This window comes from Lepisosteus platostomus, chromosome 9 (genome assembly GCF_059453375.1).
Source record: "Lepisosteus platostomus isolate fLepPlt1 chromosome 9, fLepPlt1.hap1, whole genome shotgun sequence".
NCBI lineage: Eukaryota > Metazoa > Chordata > Actinopteri > Semionotiformes > Lepisosteidae > Lepisosteus > Lepisosteus platostomus.
This window is the reverse complement of record NC_142619.1, coordinates 27,518,164-27,535,906: the sequence shown is the minus strand read 5'-3', so window position 1 is coordinate 27,535,906 and position 17,743 is coordinate 27,518,164. Positions and strand designations below refer to the sequence as shown.

The window sequence follows — 17,743 nt, the reverse complement described above, 5'->3', positions numbered from 1 at the left end:
TTAGCTTGTTTTGCTTATTTTAAGTTTTGTACAAGGTGTACATTGGGTCAGTAGGGGTTAGCTACTAACTTAAACCTTGCTTCTATTTGTTTTTCCTGTTGGAAAAAGTTTTCTCTTTAGAGGAAATAAAACCACTTGGAGGTAGTTCGACCACAACTATTATCCCAGAATGCCTACTGCTACCTTATAAGCATTTTTTTCCTGCTGTGGATTGTCAGGAAGCTGTTAAATATTGCATTTCACTCCTCTTGGTAAAGGTGTCATCTTAGGCACTGATGTATAAAGCATGTTGCAAGAGATCTAAAGGTTTCACTTCAGTGTCTTGGTCAAATAAGTTGGAGAAATACCTACATTTTAATATCCTTTTGAACACCACAGAAAATCATAAAAGGCAAATACTCAATTTTTAAAGCAGTTTGAAGCCATTGATTCTAGAGTAGTTTTCTAGAAAGTCTTCACTGTCAGTAATATTGTTCTTTTCCTTTCCTAGGGACTCTGCCATGTAGTGAGAAAAGAAGCCTGGAAGTTTTTGCTGGGATATTTTCCGTGGAACAGCACCAGAGATGAAAGGAAAAACTTGCAAAAAAGAAAAACGTGAGGATGTTTTAGAGCATAATCAGTTTTAGTAGCTGTGGAAATCTATGATGCCTGCATTTTATATTCTCCTGCCACCCATGTCATCTCTCCTGCCACCCACGTCATCTTTATTGCTGATAACAGTGCATTGGGCTGATAATGATCTTCCTAGGACTACACAAAGCATAATAGTGTAGCAGCTGTTTTCTGCTTGCTCTTGTCTAAATTCTCTTGGCCTTTTTACTGTAATTTTACTGTACTGAACAAGCATCTGATGAAGTAAAACTTGCATTACCTAGAAAAATGTTTAGTGTTTGACAAGAATTTTTTTTTTTTCGCAGTGTTATATCATTTCTCCTTTAAGTTTCTATAACCAAAGAATGTTTTCCTGCAGGGGTTTCAAATTAATTTATTTAAATTAATTTATTTTTGTTTACAGGACACAAATAACTTTTCTACCTTTTGATATTGTAAGACATATAAACAATGGGAAATACAATACGAAAAACTAAACACATCCTACTTCTGGAATGCTAAAAAGGTGTTCCAAGTCTTAAGTAATTGGTTGTTGAATCATGAAATGATTCCACTGTAAATCCTTTGCTTCACTGGGTCACAGTGTTCTAAATAACATACTTGACTAAAAATGGTACAAAATACTTTCCTGTCATACTCATGCTTTATTTGCTATTGTTAATGGGGGGTAGGTAATAATGATGAAACCACAGGAATAGGCATTCCTTTATAATGTATGTTTGAGAAATAAAGAAATTGTTTACAGCCCCTTTGTTAACAGTGCTCATTTAAACTAAATTATTTTCTTTTCACTTTGTTTTTATTGAACAGTGATGAATACTTCAGAATGAAGCTTCAGTGGAAATCAATTAGTGAAGAGCAAGAGAAAAGAAATTCAAGATTAAGAGATTACCGAAGCCTAATAGGTATTTGGATTTTTTTAAAATTAAATGACTTTGGTTTGTAATTGATGGTCTAGGTCAGGGGTAGTCAACATTGGTAACTGTATTCTATATCCTAACACTTTAGTACTGAATTGATTCTTAATTGCTTAATTAACTCAGGTGTTGTAGATCATGTCAATAATTAATGATTAACCAGATATAGATTGAACTGGCATGGAATGCAAATGCCAAAGTGGACTACTCCTGTGTAACATGTTGGTCTTTAAATCTCATTCTTTTGACCTAAGGGTCCAATATTTTTAAGAGGTCCTTTAAGTAGCCTCTGATCAACCTCTGTTTCTACATCCTATTCCAGTAAAGGGCAATTCTTCATTCTTTTCTAGCAGTGACATGTGCTCTCTAGTTTCTTTAAAGCTCTTTTTTATTTTCTTTTATAAGTTATGTTTTATTATGCCCCCAACCTCTGGAACTCTTTGCCCAAGGATATCAGAGAGTCGCCTTCTCTAAACTCCTCCAAATCCAGACTCAAAACCCTCTTCTTCAGAAAACCCTTTACTTAACTGGTTCCATTCTTCACCCCTCTGCTCTTCTTAGTACCAACATCCATGGTCTCCTCTATATATTGTAATTGTGTCTTATCTTGTGTATTCTCCTTATTTGTTGTTGTATTCTTCTTATTTATTGTTATTGTCATCCTGTAAAGCGCTTTAAGAAGCCACCTTTAAAGGCGCTATATAAAATAAGGTTTATTATTATTATTTAAGCAGTGTGCTCTTGCAGTGCTACTGCAGTTTTCCACCTAACTCCCCTAAGCTCTACCACCATCCCTTTTTAAACTCCTAAAAAACACGGACCGTCTGTGTAAGGGTAAAATTCCCACCAGAGATATCCACATAGTAAAATCCGTTGGAATTCTTTCAGAAACAATTAGAAAGCTAATATTTAGAAATCGCCCCCTAGTGGTTTTAGGTAGTCAAGCCACCCTGCCACAACTGATTTAGGTCAATTCCTGTATTGCGTACGTAATGTCACATCCTACACTGTGATATACTCCACCATTATTATTGTATTCAGTTATACATATTTCATACATTCATGCAACATTTTCTAATTCACATACCAGTTGGGTATTTCTTGGTCACATCTGTTTGCACCTGTATGCAAGCAGAGCTTTTAAAACAGAAGTGTGGTCTTATGTGTGTGTTACACCATATTTACAGTGATAATACTGAAATATATGAATACAAGTGGTACTTTCTTAACAAAATTCATTTTCAGTTCTATTGCAAAGAATTTCAATTCATGAATTTTTACAATTAGGTTCATATGTCAAGGTTACTGTTGTTTGTTTTGTTTATTTTAAATTGTATGTTATATATAAATTCCAATTATTATGAAATTCAGCACATAGTTTTCCCAGGCTCTTAATTCATTCACAAATATGTCTTCAACACTTGCCTGAAATTCATTTCCCAGATTTATTTTCCTTTAGCCTCCTTTCTCCCTTCCCAATACCCATTTCACATTTTCTTTTGTTCTCCCTACCCAAAAAATAGCTTCATATTCATTCCCTCTTCCTCATTCTCCTGCTCAACAAAAGAAGGTGGCACAGGCCAATCGTTCCTTTTGTTGTTTCCAAAAAACTGTAACCTCTTCTTGTTACTTTGCATCTCTGCACTCAAACCTTATTGTATTAATTTGTACTACATTGTTTATACGGCAAAACAATGCTTATTGCAAGTACCACTTGAGAGATGTAAATGCACAATAAATATTTCCTGAAATTGTTTGTTCAGAAGATGTGATTTCTTGGTTTGATAAATGGAGGCTGTTACTGTATATAAAACTTGAAACTGCAAAAATAGACGCAAATGGCACAGAATAGATGTGTAACATCTTGTTTAATTCTTAAGTGCATAACTGCATTCAAAGCACTGTTGACAGAAACATCTTAAATAGGAGCATCTTATAAATAACACATGCTAATAATTTCTATTGAATGGGCTACACCTACAAATATATAATATAAATTCAATGTAAAGCTCATTTTCTTCATAATGTGGTCCTTTTGCACTTAACAAGATGTGTGGAAAACAAACACATAAGCCATACTGATAAAGGTTTAAAATGAGAGCAGAGTATTGGTAGACCATCCTAAAATTTCTTTGAAGTGCTTCATGAAGGATGCCAGAGTGTGAACTTCAGCACATTTTTGGGCAGTTTACCTCTTTGGATAATAAATGCTCTGATGCTTTAAGTCCTGCATGAATCTTTCTTAAATACCCAGCTTATGAGTATGTATAGTTCTCAAAATAAACAAATGCAGGCAGAAAAATTAGAAGATGATATTCTGAACTAAAGAGGAAAGCTATTGCATAGAATAGGGGTTCCTAATCCTGGAGGCCCACATACCTGCAGGTTTTGGTTTCAGCCAAGCTCTCATTTACACAGCCCTTCGTTGACTTCATAATAGGATTAATTTGAGCTCTCAGACTAACTGAAGTAGAATTAACTTTCTAAAGCAAATTGTTTCAATCGAGCATTTTGTTAGTTCACTTAAGGGTTCAAGTGAAGTAATTTAGTTCAGCTTGAATGTAAACCAGCAGGCATGTCAGCTTCCAGGACCAGGATTGGGAAACCCTATGGAATCACTTGGCATTGCAGTAGGGTGATTCCCAAGGGCAGGAAGAGAATCTCTTATACTTGTCCCCTGGTAATGTTTCAGAACCCACATAATCATCTGTGATCTGGTCAGAAACAGTTACTGAAAAACATTTTTTGTCAGAGATACCAGGGGGTTGTAGAGGGTTGTAGAATTGTAGAGAGAGAAATTGAATAACATGCTTTGTTAATTTGCAATGTTTCAGGCTCTCCCAAACAGAATTAAGTATAAAATGCACTTGATTCATTGGAGGAGTCATACTTAATATGTTGATGATAAAGAGATGACGGGAAAAACTTAATTTCCATTTTCGTGTGACTCCTGAACCAAGACAGTCCATTACCAAACAGAATGGAATGAAATTAAAAAAAATATATTTTCATTAGTTCCACATCCGAAACATTGTGTTTCTTTTCAGTATGGAATAAACCTTTAATTGTTCCTTTGCAAATTACTCCTAATTCAGCCCTTAAAATGTTACAGTCAATATACTGTTGTATTCAGAGTTACCTGAACATAGGTGTTGGATCTGTAATACCCTGAAATTCAGATGTTTCTCAGCAGTTTTTATTTAATCTGCTCAGTTCTTCAGTTCCAGCATTCTCTGAGACTTAGAGGTCCCAACCTACTAACACCTGAGTAAGACAGAGCAAATTTGACTTTATAATTGCTCAATTACATAGTTTAAGTTTGAGACGGAATGAATCTGCAGGAAATGTGACACAAGAAAGAAAGCACAACATTTCAGCCATGGAGCCTTTTTTGTGTGTAAGAAAGATAGGGAAGTCCACATTTGTACTCATGTCTTTTTCTGTTATTTCTTATCCTATTTTTACACATTTAGAGGAAGGTTGTTGTTGCCTAAAAAGGACAGATATTTATGCTTCTAGCATTTTATTAGATGTTTCAGCTGTTTAGCATTCTTTATTCTTTGCTCTTCCTAGAAAAAGATGTTAATAGAACAGACAGAACCAACACGTTTTATGAGGGTCCAGATAACCCAGGACTGATCTTACTTCACGATATATTGATGACCTATTGTATGTATGATTTTGACCTTGGTAAGTATTCACTGGATACAGTCAATCCTAACAGACACTTGCTTGAATAAATTCCTCAAATTTAATATATTTAATATACTTAAAATAGTGATTGACATTGTTACAGAAGCAGGATGCTAGTATTTAATGACTGGTAATGCATACCCAAAAAGTATTTTTACTTAATCTTCTTCTAGAAGTAGAATACTAGAAGAATTCTTTTGTGCAACCTGATTTTTTTACAATCATTTTTTTGGTTGCAGAATAAGACTATTTCAACGTTTTAGCATCCCGTACATGATGCTTTTTTATTTTGTTTTTCCACAAGGCTATGTCCAGGGCATGAGTGATTTGCTTTCCCCAATTCTCTATGTAATGGAAAATGAAGTGGATGCCTTCTGGTGCTTTGTGTCCTTCATGGAACAAATGGTAATGGTTTAATAACTCATTTATATCGAGAGTTTATTAAAATGTATTAGTGGGATTCTGATGTCATAAAATGAGATCATGGAGAAAGGTATAAATGTTAAAATTAAGCTGTTTGACTTAATTGACTAAATTCATTATTCATTATCTTTTTATCTAAAAAAATATTGGTGCTTTTAATGCAGTCCTGTCATTATAACACTGTTAGGTCTTTTGGTGTGTTAAGATACAGTTAACAATGAGCAGTTCACTTCAGTTTCAATATCTGTAACTTCTCTTTTATTACTTGATGGAAGTTAGGAACTCTACTAATTGGCAGTTTTTGAAACATCAGATTTTCTTTACCTGATGATACTTTCAAAAAAATGGAATTGAAACCATGTAGAACTATTGAGGTATCACAGGTCAGCTTCAGTTTATTAGTTTCTCTCTTTTAGACTGTTTGGTGTAGCCTGATAAAATTTTATTTTGCTGATGCTTTGCCCGGATGGCTTTCTTGATTTCATCATCTAGACCAGAAGTGCTGATCCTGTACTACAGCTTTTGTTGGGACTAGTTATTAATAACTCTAAGCGACTATTCGTTGCTCACGTCTAAAACTTTCTGTAAAAAATCATTTTTACAGCACCAGAATTTTGAAGAGCAGATGCAGGGAATGAAGACCCAGTTGATTCAGCTCAGCACGTTGCTGCGACTGCTAGACATTACATTCTGGAACTACCTTGGTATTGTGTTTATGTCTTGTCTTATTTGTGTGATATCTGTCTTAGTAAAAATGGTGTGGTTGGCCTCTACAATTCATATGTTCTTGTTATATGTACAGTGTATTGCAAAAGTATTCACCCCCCGTGGACTTTTTCACATTTTATTTTTACAGCATGGAGCCATGATGTATTTACCTCATCAAAAGAATTTTCTGCCACTCGTCAACACGGGGTACTCTATATTGTCAAAGTGAAACAAAATCCAGACATTTTACTAAATTAATTAAAAATAAAAGAACAGAAAATAATTGAATGCATAAGTATTCACCCCTTGCTTTGACTAAATTTACCTCTGAAGTAACCAACTCTCTTCTCCAAGTCACATAATTACTTGATTGGAGCCACCTGTGTGCAGTTGAGGTGTTTCACCTGATTTCAGAATAAATACACCTCCAAAAGTAAGTGTCTGGGCAAGTAGAGCCATAGCAAGGGAGGCCACCAAGAGGTGTGTGAGTTACAGTCCTCCATGACAGAGATTGGAGAAACTGTGCATGAGACAGCAATAGCACGCACACTTCATAAATCTGGCTTGTACGGAAGGGTGGCAAGAAGAAAGTCTTCATTGAAAAAAACTCATATCGCATCTCGGCTGGAGTTTGCCCAAAGGCCTGTGACAGATTCAACAATTTGGAGGAAGATTCTACGGTCTGATGAGACCGAAATTGAACTTTGTTTGGCACAAACCCTACACAGCACATCACACTGAACACCATCCCTACAGTGAAACATGGTGGTGGTAGCATCATGCTTTGTAGATGCTTCTCTGTGGCAGGGACTGGAAAACTCATAAATATAGAAGGAAAAATGGATGGAGCTGAGTACAGAAAAATCCTGGAGGAAAACATGCTGCAATCCGCAAGAACACCGGGACTTGGAAACCGATTCATCTTCCAACAGGACAATGACCCGAAACATACAGCAAAAGCCACACTGGAGTCGCTTAAAAAAGGTTAATGTCCTGGAGTGGCCCAGTCAAAGTCCAGACTTCAATCCAATTGAGCCTTTGTAGAATGACTTAACAATTGTTCATAAATGGTCCCCATCCAACTTGATGGAGCTTGAGCAATTTTGCCAAGAAGAATGGGCAAAAATTCCAGTGGCAAGATGTGCAACGCTGATAGAAACTTACCCTAAGACACTCACAGCTGTAATTGCTGCCAAAGGTGGTCCTACCAAGTATTAACTCTTGGGGGAGGAGGGGAGGGTGAATACATATGTATTCGATTATTTTCTGTTTTTTATTTTTAATTAATTTAGTAAAATGTCTGGATTTGTTTTTCACTTTGACATCATAGAGTACATTGTGTTGATGAGTGGCACAAATTCTCAGTTAAATACATCATGGTTCCATGCTGTAACACAATAAAGTGTGAAAAAGTCCAAGGGGTTGAATGCTTTTGCAAGGCATTGTCTGTTAAGGGACACAAATTAAAAAGAACATACTAAGATATTTAAAAATACCTCAATATCTAAAAATATCTGGTTTTCTTTTTCAGAATCTCAAGATTCAGGATACCTCTATTTCTGTTTTCGGTGGCTGCTGATTTGCTTCAAAAGAGAATTCAGTTTCCAGGATGTGTTGCGTCTTTGGGAGGTTAGAAACATTTGCATTACAAATCTATCCCTTAACCATGTCTAAGTTAACATTTTTTTCACTTCCCATTTCATTTCTGTGATTTAACTTTACAACACAGCCATCCATACTGGTTTCTTTGTGAAAACCTGTAACTCGGGCACATTTATCAAATCTGACATCTCAGCACAGTAACCCTTAATGGGACTTTCTGATAACACATTGCTTTTATTTCCCACAGGAGTCTGTAAATCTGACTGTTTGCTCTGTCTGAGGCACAGCAAATAAACCATTCTCTAATGGACTCAATTGAAGATAGGTTAAAGAAAACAGTCTGATTCTGTGTTGTTTAATACATTTTAGGAATCATTGTCAATTTTATTAATTAGTTTGAATTGAATAAAAACATTGTTAGTTTCCTCTACCAGAAACCGAAAATCTGAAATAAGGTTCTTTTGAAAAGGTTTTGTGAAGGTCCCAGTCAAGAGAAATAGGCTTAGAAACTTCTAGAAATTTTATGAGTGAAAATAGATAGTTAATATATATATAAGTGTATACTGGGCATCAAACAAACCGTATCACTTTATTTATGCGAGCATGGCCTTAGTAAAGTGAATTTTGAAAATTGATTTAATGGTTTTGATGTCATTTTGATTACTTAATCGTTCATGAGTGATCTGATACAGCTGTGTTGCCTAAACATGAAATCACCTAATTAGTGAGTTAATTGGCAAAATGTTATAGGGTGATTTATCTTATTGAATCTCAAGTATGATGAATATCAGGAAACAAAAACTCCAAAATGCTTCTCTTATGAAGAGAATAGTACTTTTGTGCCATCAGTATGTTGACTAAATCAGAGCACTGTTTCTGGCTGTCTAGGATGTTCACTACCAGAGTTCCTAATCTGGCAAGATGTCACAGCCAGAAGCAGTCTGACCATAATAGGCCATGATCTAGGGGACCACGAATCACCACACCTCACTGAGACATTATCATGCACTAGCAGTTCCAGTGCATCAGAAATGCCAGGCTACAACACATGGTTGCACAGCACTCCATTGATCCAAACGTGGGACCTAACTTGCCCCCCTTGCTGTGGGATCATCTTGGGGAGTTCCCATTTATGTACTCAAGCTGCACGAAAAGGCACATACTTGTCTAGGCTCTGAGAAGGAACAGGACAGAATTCCACAAAACATCATTTGTAGCAAGATGTAAAGCATATGTTACCAAGTATGGATCTTCTGTTGGTTCTAGTGGTCACACACAATACTAGCAGTAATCAATTTACCATTATGTGTTCTATAAAAAAAACACGATGCATCACCACATTTTTGTAATTTTCCACATAAGTGATAGGTTTTTGATGCTCAGTGTGTTTTGACTATGGTTACCAACAAATTGGGCAGATCACTGCCTTTGCCCAGATAGAGAACCTGAAATAGCTTCTTCCTTTGTTTATCTATGTAATTCTTGCTGTTCCCACTAATTTGATACTTTGGCGTGGCATTAAACACAAAAAAACAGTTTAAGACTGTAATTATTATTATAAAAGCAACTGGAAAGCCTTGGAGATGAACTTTGGATGTTGGATCTATACATCAACTTATAATTTTGAAATGGGGGTTTATCATGCGTTTTTAGACCCATACAGATCAACACAGACAGATTTTAAGAACAGTTAAAGTTCTGTAAAGTTGCACTGGGTGGATAAGCAGCTACCCCGATTGATTGAGTAGCTTTGATCAATAAAGGCTTTAAGGCATTATTTCAAGTGCAGGAGAATTCGTCCTGATTTTTTAAAAGGCAATATTGTATCAGCAATAGAGATGCTTTCTTCTATTCATCTGCCTTTATTAAGCAATCTGTTTAACTAATGACCAGCAAAACCCAAAGTATTAACAATATTAAAAAGACAGCTTTATCCAAGATGGCTTATATAAATAAAAATATGTTAAGTTCTATTGGTAGTTGTAACTGTATACCATAGTACAGTAAGTGGAGTGATAAAATGTTGCAGAAATAGCAGTGAAATAGTACACTACCGTTCAAGATATAGAATAACAGGATAAAAATAAAATATTCATAATCATTTATTCTCCAAGTACATTTCATGTACAAGGAATTTATTCTGGTATACTTCTGTTTCTGGTATACTTCTGGTAGTTCAAAAACATTTTACATGTAACATGCACAAACAAAACTAATACACATCTTTACGACAGTTCTCATATAACTAGGAATTCTGGTGAAGCAAAAAGAGAGTCATAGGAAAGAAGCTGTTCAAATACCATGTGGTTCCAGTTTTAATAGACTGGTAGCATCTTCTTAAAGGAAGTTTATAAAACAGGCAATAACCTGGGTGGGTTATCAGCAATCTTTCCTGCTTGCTGCTGTACTCTGAAAACATCAATGGAGTGCAGATGACAGTAAATGCAGAATGAACAACACAGTGCAGTTTGCCTTTGGAGCAGGCAGACTTGTTGACAAACCAAATAATTAAAAAGGCAGTCAGAATGCTCTTAGTAAAACTGTATCAGAATTGGTTGAGAGACACAAAAGTTTTTCAGCTGGTGTAAAAAATACATTCTTTGCTGTTCTTTCTTTGAAGAAAGCTTGCAAACAGAAGAAGGCTTACAAACAAGAGGAAGCTGTTTAGCTCATCTACATGTAGCTCTCTTAGCAGCTAATTATTCCAAGGTTCTCATCCTGCCATTTCTTGAAAAAAGATTAAACAATTATGCTGGGTGGCTTGATCCAGACCTTCACAACCCTTTGTGTAAAAAGTGCCTCCTGTTGTCATTTGTTTTACTAACATATGCACATACAGTAGGTCTCCACCCAAAGCTACCCAAAGTCAAAGCAAATTGATTTAACTTTGCCAGTGCATTGGAGGATTTTGAGTACCTGGATCAGTCCCCCTTGTAATCTTCACAGTTTAAGACTGAAATGGTTTAGTTATTTTAGTCTCTCAGTGTAGGAGAAGAATGGATTTGTATTTACAATGCAACTGGATGAATTCAAGAGTTGCAATATGTTTTGTGTCACTATATTTGTGCACGGTATTCTAATTGTGATATAATTAGAACACAAACCTACATTGTGGCCTTGTCAGGTTTTTGACCCTTTCCTGAAATCTTTTTGAATTTCCTTTAAAGAGCCTATTTCCTATCTTCTATTTTGGTATTATCTGCAAACTGCAGCGTTTTACAGACTGTTATATAAAGTACATCATTGATAGAAATTGTGAAGATCCTTCTGGTATTCCACTAATTATACCATTTTGAGCATTTGCCCCTTCTGTTCTGTTCTTTCTGTTTTCTATCCATTAACCCATTGTTATTTTAAGCACGTTAATGTTTATGCTACTTACAATCATTTAAAAATCTTTTATGCTGAATTTTATAAAAATCTAGGGAATCAATCTAAAAATACCATATCTAATGTCTATTATTTGCTTCTTTGAACAAATCTAACAGTTTAGCCAAGTAAGACTTCATACTCAAGATCTACCTTTTCTAAAGTGATTAAATAAAGAAAAACAATTGGATAAAAACTGTGACCACTGTCTTAACTTATGACAATTGTAATGAATTAAGCTATTTTTGTTCAAGGTTATGTGGACTGGATTGCCCTGCCAAAACTTTCATCTTCTTGTGTGTTGTGCTATATTGGATTCCGAGAAGCAGAAAATAATGGATGAACATTATGGATTTAATGAAATTCTAAAGGTAATAAGTGTTTTCCTTTTCAATTCCGTTTTCAGAACATTACGGTATACATCATTGGGGGACTCTAGTTTGTGGTGTAAAGACCTCTTGAAGTGACTGTGCACTTCAGTGTTTGATTGGCGGAGAAAGTTGAGAGAATTGGATCTGATGCTGACAAATACCATCTCAGAGAAGGACAGAGTAAATCCTTGAATATGTAAGAATGATGTAATGCATTAGGAATCCATGCCCAGTTTCTTAAGGAAACAAAATGCAAATGTAAATGAGCCTGTGCTGTGATAGCCTCAGGTACACCAGGTCACCTGACAAAGCATGAGTTTCCAGGTGCTATTCTCTCATATACTTGTTCTCTGCCAGATTTTCCCCAGTATTTTATATCCCTTTCCCTTCTCATTTCCTTTTCTGTGCGTGGAAAGTGTCTGCTCGAGTAAGTTGAACTTCTCTACCAGAAACAGGGTGGTTGGCCCTTTCTCATTTGGCATGAGCAATGCACATATGTTTTTACATAAGATTAAAATGCACATGAGCACTCCATCATTTGTGTCAAATTGTTTTAACTGTATAGCTTCTTCTGCAGGATACCCTTCTTTGAATTCATCACAGGATCACTTAACTGAATGTGATGATACAATTCATCTGACTATTTAATGCTTTACAGTTGGCCGTAATGGATTACAATTTTATTTCTCCTTGCGGAGACCTTTTATATTTGTTGCTTTTTCTTGGTGTTTTTTATGTTTGCATATTCATATTCAAACATAAAAGAGATAAAATCACCTATTTGTAGAAAAATCAATTTTGCAGTTTTGATTCTCCGCAGATATCAATTTATCACCCTTGATAAATTGCATGGCACTGCTTCCATCAGTATTTGGCAAATACAGTTAGTGATATTGGTTATTTCTCAAATGTTGCTTCAAAACCTTTTGATGATGTATCTGTTTGCGCTTTGGGGTGTGATGATAATAGAAAACAATGTATACTGTATATGAATGTGTGCTAGGTTTATTTGTTGTGTATGTTATAACTTATTTGGTAAGTTTGTAAAGTTCTAAAATAACTGGTAAAATGTATAGCTTTTTCTGCCCTCCTTACTGTCCCCCAAGCCCGTCTACATTGTATGGGCGACAGGGCCTTCTCCTGCTATGCCCCCAAGCTCTGGAACTCTTTGCCCAAGGATATTAGAGAGTCACCTTCTCTAAACTCCTTCAAATCCAGACTCAAAACCTTCTTCTTCAGAAAAGCCTTTACTTAACTGGTTCCATTCTTCACCCCTCTGCTCTTCTTAATACCATCTTCCACGGTCTCCTCTATTTTTATTGTTGTATTGTTGTAATTATAATTGTGTCCTGTCTTGTGAAATTTTCTTATTTATTGTTGTAGTCTTCTTATTTATTGTTATTGTCATCCTGTAAAGCGCTTTGAGAAGCCACCTTTAAAGGCGCTATATAAAATAAAGTTTTTTATTATTATTATTATTATTATTATCAGCAATTTATAAAATATAAATAAACTGATTCTTCTATAAATTTACTGGTGGCATCAGGCAATCTATAAAATAACATATAAATTGACAATTTTGTAATCTTAGTTTACTATTTGCTATTCCTAAGGGTTGCCAGTGCAATGGGGCCAGACATCCACTTAGAAGCATTTTTCGAGTCAAATACATCTAGATTTGCTCTCACGTAGCTTGAATGGCAGATAATTTAAAAGCACAAACACTTATGTAAAATGTCCCAGTACTGTTTCAGGGGAACAGCTTGCTTGTGGACAAGGGGGGTGAGCCAGACGAATGTTGGACTGAGGTCAAGGGAAGGAAGGCCTGATTTCCATAATTTACATAAAGGAAATAGCCTTTTGAATCAGGAGTGCTTCATCCTCTTGAACTTTCACTGTTGAATTCATTTATTAATAATAATAATGAATTTTTATTGATCATTTTTATTTGTTGTGGACCAAACCTTGCAGAGGCATTAAGAACTGTTTGTAAGTGAAAAGTTCTGTATAGGTTTTATTAGGCTTTTCTGTGAATAAAAAACCCTTAGCCTGTTTCTTAGTTAAATGTCAAAAGATAAAAGAATGACAAATATTTTTAATGGTAAAAGCCAGATCAGCATAAAGTACTCAAATGGAGGTATATAGTATAATTTCGCATTAGTACAATCTAATATAACAATGCCACATTTGCACTGAAAGTTAACTTAGAAGAACAATTTTATATTCAGAAAGGTAGGTAGGTTAGATCCCCTTTTCAGGCCATTAAAGGCACATGAGGAATGGGGGGCAAGGGCCACCATTTTTCTCAACCATTCGACACTGGAGGTGGAGGTGATGTGGTCAGCATCACACTCCGGCCGGCCTATTACCCCCAGAAGGATTAACCCCCGGTACTCATTTGGAAAGCAGGCTGAGTGGATCTGGGAGCCGTCTGGGAGGAATTAGAGCAGTGGTTCTCAAACTTTTTGGACCAAGTACCACCCCTAATCCAACCAAAGCATCCAAGTACCACCTACAAGTCATCATCTCATAGGAACCCCAGAAATTCTCAATGACCAACATGAGCGCGCGTGCACACACACTCACACATACATATAATAAATATTATAATAATAAACTTTATTTGATATAGCGCCTTTAAAGGTGGCTTCTCAAAGTGTTTTACAGAAAAAAAAAAACATTAACAACAACTAATAAAAAAGCACCATTTCAGTGAGAGGGGTGAGCCTGTTTAGTTGAGCAAAGCAGATGTGAATTAATTTTTCAAGCCTTGATACAATTCACAACAGAGTCTAACAGATATTAAATCGTCAGGCATTTTCGTGACGGCAAAGGTCTCGCGGTGGATGTTGTAATGCGTACATTAATTTCTGGAGCAACCTCTCTAACTCGTGCAACTACACCGTTATGTCGGCTTGTCATTGCTCTCGCACCAATTGTACTCAGACGCATTTTATCCAGTCGAGGCCATTCTCTTCGAAAAATTCATTCAGAAGCTGAAATATGTGCTCTCCTGTAGTTCCTGTTGGTAGCAGTTTACAGAACAGAAAGTCTTCATGGGACATGCCCTCAAACTCGTATCTAACAGAAACCAGCAAATTGGCCAAATCGACAACAGTGATTGCAGTGAAAAACATCTGCTCATCTTAACGCACTCTATCAGTGTACTTTTGATACAATCCTTCATTTCATTAATTCTATGAATTACTGTGTCTTTCAGGGGGAGGGGGGCAGCAGGTCGAGCTGTTTAGCAGCTTTTTCTCTACACATAATACGTGTCAGGTCTTTTGCCAACGGTAAATAAGGTTCTTCAAAAATTGTGTAGCCTTCCTGCTTTAGCAATACGCAAGCTTGCATTTTCCGTTTTTATTTCCGTATTTATTTAAAGTTTTTATTTCATGCGCATGGGAGCGAAACACAGAGACGCTCGGTGTATTTTTCTCAAATTAGAACAGTTCTTAAATATTTTTCTGTTATCACGCTTTCGTGTGCTCACAAGATTACCTGCGTTCGTAGCACGTATTTCTATGCATTCCTGTGTTTACAACGTTGGCATTGTTCCAAAATCACGCACATTCTCCTTTCTCCCTATTTGCAGCCTATAATAATAATACGCAGCCTACGTACTACGATACAGTGCGCGCTAATACTTCAGTGGACACAAGAGATACTCTGTAATTCTATACCACTCTATAGCAATGCGTGCTACGGACGCAAGTGACCAATTGTATTTTAAAAAAGCTACTGTATCTCCATCAAATAGGGAGAAAGGAGAATGTGCATGATTTTGAAACAATGCCAACGTTGTAAACACTGGAATGCATAGAAATGCGTGCTACGAACGCTGGTAATCTTGTGAGCACAGGAAAGCATGAAAAATAACAGAAAAATATTTAAGAACTGTTCTAAGTTAATTTGAGAAAAATACACAGAGCGTCTCTGTGTTTCTCTCCCATGCGCATGAAATAAATACTTAAAATAAACACTGAAATAAAAACGGAAACGTGGAAAAATGCAAGCTTGCGGATTGCTAAAGCAGGTAAGCCCCACAGTATTATGTGTGGAGATAAAGCTGCTGAACAGCTCGACCTGCTGCCCCCCCTGAAAGACACAGTCATTCATCGAATTATTGAAATTAAGGATTATATCAAAAGTACGCTGACAGAGCACGTTAAGATGAAGGTTATTTGATGAGTCTGTAGTCGATTTGGCCAATTTGCTCGTTTACGTTAGATACGAGTTTGAGGGTACGTCCCGTGAAGACTTACTGTTCTGTGAGCCGCTACCAACAGGAACTACAGGAGAGTACGTATTTCAGCTTCTGAATGAATTTATCGAAGAGGATGGCATCGACATGATAAAATGTGTCGGAGTCTGTACAGACGGTGCTATAGCAATGACAAGCCGAAACAGCTGTGTAGTTGCACGAATTAGAGAGGTTGCTCCAGAAATTAATGGTTTCATTGCAACATCCACCGCGAGATCTTTGCCGTCAAGAAAATGCCTTAATGATTTAAAATCTGTTAGACTGTTGTGAATTGTATCAAGGCTCGAAAAATTAATTCACATCTGGTTTGCTCAACTAAACGGGCTCACCCCTCTCACTGAAATGGTGCTTTTTTTTATGTGTTGTTTTTTTTTCTGTAAAACACTTTGAGAAGCCACATTTTAATATATCAAACAAAGTTTATTATTATAATATTTATTATATGTATGTGTGAGTGTGTGTGCAAATGCGCTCATGTTGGTCATTGAGAATTTCTGGGGTTCCTATGAGAAGATGACTTGCAGGTGGTACTTGGATGCTTTGGTTGGATTAGGGGTGGTACTTGGTCCAAAAAGTTTGAGAACCACTGTTCTAGACTCTTTCCAAACCTGAGAACCTAAACATTTTACCATGTGTTGGGAGTCACCGCATGTTTTTTTGCTTTAACCTGAGTCTTAAATCAACTGAATGATGTGTTCTTTGTATGAGTAAGTCTAAAATTTCTGTTTTTGATGCTTTTCTTTAGCCTGCACTGGGGCAAATTCCATTCAGCTTTGTTGCCATTCCAATAAACTGTTGAATCTATCTTCTGTATAACCTTCGTTATGCTTAAAATAATCACCACTGCTGGTGTCTGGTACAGCTGGCACATAGACATTTCTTGCAAATTATCTTGATCAGTTTGAATGTCCATTTAGATAAGATGTATAATGTGAAGTTTATCTATTTGGGATCTGCCAGTAAGTCCCTCTGTTCCGACCTGATGGCAGGAATATCTCCAAAACTTTCATTTCTGTGGAGTCTCAAAGACAATAAGTGGCTGGATTGACTTCCATTAAAATAATTGTGCATGTATCTTATGTACAAGAAACTGAGAATGATGTCTAAGCAATTTAAATCTTTTCTAATAAGTCTTTTTTTATTGCAGTGGCATCAGGGGAAATGAGTTATTGAGCATGCTCTGGAAAAGCCAAATCATTTTCCAATTCAGTAATTTTCTAAAATGAGATTTAGGCAATTGTGAAGCAAATACTGTAGAAGTAACTTTCATAACGTCTCTAACTGTGTCTCCTAGAATCTCTGGGTCATTGACTGAGTCTGGTTTTATAGTTGTTAATTCTTTATTTAAGGTTGTTGTTATAATTAATAATAGTATTATATAATTGAGAAGCAAAAGGAACCCTTGTAGAAGGCTTCTGGCTCAGATTAATTTGATTGTATGTATTTAGTCTACAAAATACTTGTTCCAAAGAGGATTTCTGCATGCTCCATGTCACAAATATTTTATGTCTTAGGACACAAGTAGGTTTTTACTTTGAATATCAGCCTCCTTGTTGTCATTCTTATGGTCTATGTCTATGATTGTGGAAATTAAAGATTTATCTGGGGTTTATATTGTACTTGATGTAATTCACAAAACAAATTGATGAAATGGGACAGTATTCTGATGTTTGTCTTTTCCAATAATTTCAGTACTTGTGCTTTGATTGTTAATCTTTGGTTTCATGGGTGTTTGATGTAAAAGATTTTTTTAAATCATGGCAATCTGAATTTCATCTAGG

The 17,743-nt window shown here is 36.0% G+C and overlaps 1 protein-coding gene across 2 annotated transcripts in view; it reads left to right on the top strand.

Moving 5' to 3' along the window:
- The window catches only part of tbc1d15 (TBC1 domain family, member 15), a 64,094-nt gene that overhangs the window by 39,815 nt on the left and 6,536 nt on the right, over positions 1–17,743 (top strand). For both annotated transcript variants that reach the window (XM_088644542.1, XM_088644543.1), the window contains exons 9-15: positions 491–594; positions 1,423–1,517; positions 5,103–5,219; positions 5,527–5,627; positions 6,250–6,349; positions 7,885–7,982; positions 11,579–11,695. In XM_088644542.1, the coding sequence (XP_088500668.1) occupies positions 491–594; positions 1,423–1,517; positions 5,103–5,219; positions 5,527–5,627; positions 6,250–6,349; positions 7,885–7,982; positions 11,579–11,695 (732 nt within the window). The remainder of the gene's footprint in view (positions 1–490; positions 595–1,422; positions 1,518–5,102; positions 5,220–5,526; positions 5,628–6,249; positions 6,350–7,884; positions 7,983–11,578; positions 11,696–17,743) is intronic.